This window comes from Lactuca saligna, chromosome 4, assembly GCF_052625555.1.
Source record: "Lactuca saligna cultivar CGN05327 chromosome 4, ASM5262555v1, whole genome shotgun sequence".
In the NCBI taxonomy this organism is placed as follows: domain Eukaryota; kingdom Viridiplantae; phylum Streptophyta; class Magnoliopsida; order Asterales; family Asteraceae; genus Lactuca; species Lactuca saligna.
In genome coordinates, this window is record NC_136420.1 from 321,561,061 (window position 1) to 321,565,798 (window position 4,738).

General features: G+C 36.8%; 1 protein-coding gene across 1 annotated transcript; it reads left to right on the forward strand.

Annotated features, from left to right (window-relative positions):
- The first annotated feature begins 651 nt into the window (after positions 1 to 651).
- Positions 652 to 2,865, forward strand: LOC145044052 (proline dehydrogenase 2, mitochondrial-like). The gene is made up of 4 exons (XM_078992856.1): positions 652 to 1,402; positions 1,504 to 2,149; positions 2,227 to 2,467; positions 2,554 to 2,865. Exons 1-4 carry the CDS (start codon positions 839 to 841, stop codon positions 2,636 to 2,638), a joined length of 1,536 nt encoding a protein of 511 aa, XP_078848982.1. The 5' UTR covers positions 652 to 838; the 3' UTR covers positions 2,639 to 2,865.
- Positions 2,866 to 4,738: the final 1,873 nt, after the last annotated feature.

The following is a 4,738-nucleotide window of genomic DNA, read 5'->3' on the forward strand; positions in this document are numbered from 1 at the left end:
CAATTTTGTCTATAAAGTACTAACTAGCCTAATAAATAGAATCCGAGAATGTTAATTAGTTAAGACGATTTTTAAAAATCCTTTGATTAAGTCAAATAATTGAATCAAATTCTAACACAGTCAAACTGTTTTAGACCAAGAAAAGGACGCAAAAATAAAAAATAATAATAAAAAATAAAAAATAAAAAAATAAAAAAATCAAAGATTTCTAAATATGATACAAAACAATCTAAATATTACCAAATAAATCATTCTTAATCTATTTAAAAGACAATTCAAATAACCCCTAAACCTCTCCATTCACAAAATTATGGAAACTAAAGCATGGAATTTCCACAAAATTAGTTATTGGATTATAAAGTGGATTCACAATAGAAAAATCTCATAATATTTACAAATTTCGTTTTTTATATTAATTTAATTAACATACTTTCCATAATATCCATTAGTTTTTATTTATGGAAACTTTCCAATATTGGAAACTTTTTATTAACCTTAGAGAAACAACGGGCAACTTTAGTGTTTCTCACGAATTCATTAACCATTTCACCTCACAAATTTCCTACACAACACGAATCTCACGCGGGTCGGGTCATCATATCATCTTCTTGACCCGATAATTTGACCACTATAAATACCTCCAACAACACCTCAATAAAAATCATCGAATAAAACACACACACAGTGGGTTAATAAATCCATATCATTTCTTTCCACAGTGCTTACATAGCTATTTAGCGATCTTGCTTTAGATCTTCTTCAGACCTGAGGCAAGATCACTTCATAGTTATTAAGCGACCTCCGCCGTCCGCTAACTACCACCACCACCTTCGCCACCATGGCGATGATAAAAAAAGATGTCTCCTTCAAATTACTCCGATCTGCTGTCCACCGTGTTAATGCCGCTTCACCTTCAAGATGCCATCAAGCTCAAAGAGCTACAACCAACGCCACCACCACCATTGTTTCACAAGCCCCACAACATCTTACCGCCGCTGTCGCCGGAAAAGATGGTGACAACATATTCAACTTTGACGACACGAAAACTTTGTTTGCCTCGGTTCCAACAGGGAAACTGTTGCATTCTGCGGCGACGTTGAACGTCGCGGCGGTGGAACCCATGGTGGATTTGAGTCTCTGGGTTATGAATTCAAAGTTGATGTATGTTCCATTGTTTAAAAAAGTTGTGATGGGGACGATTAAGTATACGGCGTATGATCATTTCGTGGCCGGCGGCGATACGGTTGAAACCGGTCAGACTGTTCGGAGGTTGTGGAATTCCGGTGTAAGAGGAATGTTGGATTATGGGGTTGAACATGCGGTTGATAACGAATCTTGTGATAAAGCTGCTCAACACTTGATCAAAACCGCTGAATCCACCCAATCTCTTCCTCCATCGTCTGTAAGTTTCTTTTTGATTGAAAAAGATGAAACTTTTGTTCGATTTTGATGTTTTTCTGAAGAACCCAGAATGGATATGAACTAAATTTGGACAAAAAACAGGTTGGATTTGTGGCAGTGAAGGTTACAGCACTCTGCCCAGTGTATCTGCTCAAGAGATTGAGCGATCTTCTTCGATGGGAGCACAAGAACTCATCTTTCAAGCTTCCATGGAAGCAACAAACTTTACCGATATTCTCTGAAACAAGCCCCTTCTACCACACATTACAACAACCAGCACCATTGAATGGTGAAGAAGAAGATGACCTCGAATTAGCCCAAAAACGATTAATGAAGGTTTGTGAGAAAGCTTTTGAAGCGAACGTTCGCATTGTAATCGACGCTGAAGACACTGCAATTCAGCCTGCAATTGATTACTTAACATACTGGGCTGCGATTAAATACAACGAATCACAACGACCGATGGTTTATGGCACCATTCAAGCTTTCATGAAGGACGCCGGCGAGAGGATCACGATGACGAAGATCGCCGCCGATAAAATGAACTTGCCTGCCGGATTTAAGATTGTTCGTGGAGCATATATGTCGAGTGAAAGAGAGTTGGCTAACTCGTTGGGTGTTGAGTCTCCGATTCATGACACCATTGAAAACACACACGCATGTTACAATCGTTGTGCTGCGTTTATGCTTGATCAGATTTCAAAGCGTCCCGGAGGACTCATTCTCGCCACCCATAATCTCAATTCAGGTAAAAGATTTCATTTCCCATTTGTGAAAATCATGAAACTAAACGAGATTCTGAATAAAATCGATGAACAATAACAGCAAGTTTAGCTGCAAAAAAGGCTCGTGAATATGCGATCGGAAAAGACAGCGGGAAGCTTGAGTTTGCTTCGTTGTATGGAATGGCGGATGCGATGACTTTTGCTTTGAGGAACGCCGGATTCCCTGTGAGCAAGTATTTGCCGTTCGGACCTGTTGATCAAATCATGCCGTATCTTCTCCGGCGAGCGGAGGAGAACAAAGGGATGTTGTCTTCCTCGGCTCTTGACAGAAAACTCATGATGTAAGAATAAGAAATCATGTATCGGTTTAAAAAGTTGTGTTTTGAATGATTTGATTTTGATGATGATTTGATTGTTGTGTTGACAGGAAGGAGTTGAAGAGGAGGATGAAAGCTTATTTCACCGAAAAAGAGACACAACACAAAGCTCGCGCAAACTCCATGGCTAACTGAAGAAGAATTCGGAAGTTCTTGGATTGATGAAGCCCCTTTTGGCTTATAACAACTCACAAATGTAACTAAGAATGTATAGTTGAAAAAAATGTATAGAGGGTGAATTTATTTTATTTGTTTGCAATTTCTCTTTGATGTATATTTACATTTATTTGGTATTTGGAGAAATATATACATATTTATATATATTTAAAATCAAATAATATTGAGAATTTATTTATTAATAATTGGCTTTTTTGTTGAAGTATAAAGTTATAACATCTAAATTGCTCTTCTAGTATAAATATGAAATCAAGGGTTGTTTTTATTATTTATTATTGATATATGGTAAATTAAAAATTAATGAATGAGTGCTCAAAAAATGTATTTTATGAAAATAATCTTTGATCAAAATTTGCATGTTAAATAAATATATTTCTTATTCCTATAAAATATATTTTACATGTTAAAAGGGTAGAGAAAATGTCATTGTTGCCTAACAAACTTAATGGAATGTATGCGTGTAATGCTTTTCTTTTTTATATGTACCCATAAAGATTTGAACCAAATCGAAGGTACGTCTCTCGGTGTGTACACCTAGGGGTGTCAATTTATGGCACGACACGACAAAAATACACGAAACGAAACGAAATCGGGACGAAATCAAAATTCGAATTCGTATCCGTGACGTTTTCTTGTCAAGATTAAAAAACACGATGTCGTGTCGTGTCGTGTTCGTGTTCATAAATCGACACGAAATTGACACGATTAAGCATGTGGTTGTCGTGTTTTTCGTGTTTGTCGTTTTTGTCATGTTATATATATCTTTATATATGAATGAAATACATCAATAGTTATGTAATATTATATTTTTCATGTCGTGTTTTAATTGGTTCATTTTCGTGTTAATGAAAAAAAAAACATTGTGTCGTGTCGTGTTCGTGTTATAAAAAATCTTATCGTGCCGTGTCGTGTCAGACAAAAACACGACACGACTGCCCGATTTGACATCCCTATGTACACCTAAGTGCCAATGGTGGGGTTTGGGATTGCAAATATGACTGAACAACCTCAAGAATGTCATCATTATGTGAGGGTGTTAATTGTGCATACCCTAATCCTATGTGGTACCCTTGTTAAGGAATGTACCTCAATCCTCTATCGGGGAAAATCACCATATACAATTGCTAGGATGTATACCTTTGATAGGGGTCTACAAGTATCCCTACCATTGTTGGGGGAATCAAAAGGGTTATGGTGGAGGATTCATGATGGATCGCATAAGCTCATTTTCCGGGTTGAAATTATGCCCGGGTTGTAAGAAATCCAATCTAGAATAATCTAAAAGGACAGTTGTGAATCTAGACACATAAACACAAGCCAATTTGCACGAAGAGGTCTAAGTTTGTTATAGAAGATAGAGAGAGCTCATAAGAGGATCATATTGATCAAAAGATGAGTCGTGTATATACTTGACAGATTAGGGTTTTCATCTTCTAAATTAATTAATTGTATCACAACTTTAATGGCATAGTTAATTGTGACAACCTGCAAGCTTCTGGTCAAGTCAAAGTCAAGTCAAGGTCAACAAGTCAACCTGGTCAACTCAACTAGTGTGTATATGTTAGGGATTACTTTATGTTTACTAATGTGTAACTATAAATCCTAATGCAAAGTAACACTTGGAAGTCCCAAATGTTCAAAATTTAAAACCCTAATCTGATTTAGGGAAGTAACAGCTATATAAAGTATTATTAAGTACCCTTCGAGGGTGTATAGCACTCAAAATGGGATATAACTAAGTCTAAAGTCCTTACTCTACGAAGAAAAACATTAATAAAGGCCCCCGATAAAGTCTCTCTCAATCTCTCCTACTGTATCTCACTCTCTCCCAAAATCTCTCCAAGTATGTAAAATCTCTCCCAAATCTCTCCAAGTATGTAAAATCTCTCAAAATATGTCAAATCTCTCTCAAATCTCCCTATGTAACCTTGCCTTAGTCAAACTTCAACTCGTAATGAAAGGAGTAAAACCTGAAAGAACAAGCCAGAAGAAACTCTTTAATCAGCTTTGGACCCCCCCCCCCCCCCCTTCGAAATTTTGAGAATGACTCCGGGTTTA

Bases quoted from the DNA above. Each gene is read 5' to 3' on its own strand.
- LOC145044052 (XM_078992856.1), top strand. From the start codon at position 839: ATGGCGATGATAAAAAAAGATGTCTCCTTCAAATTACTCCGATCTGCT. The intron at 2,150-2,226 runs GTAAAAGATTTC...GAACAATAACAG, and splicing joins CACCCATAATCTCAATTCAG to CAAGTTTAGCTGCAAAAAAG. The intron at 2,468-2,553 runs GTAAGAATAAGA...TTGTGTTGACAG, and splicing joins CTTGACAGAAAACTCATGAT to GAAGGAGTTGAAGAGGAGGA.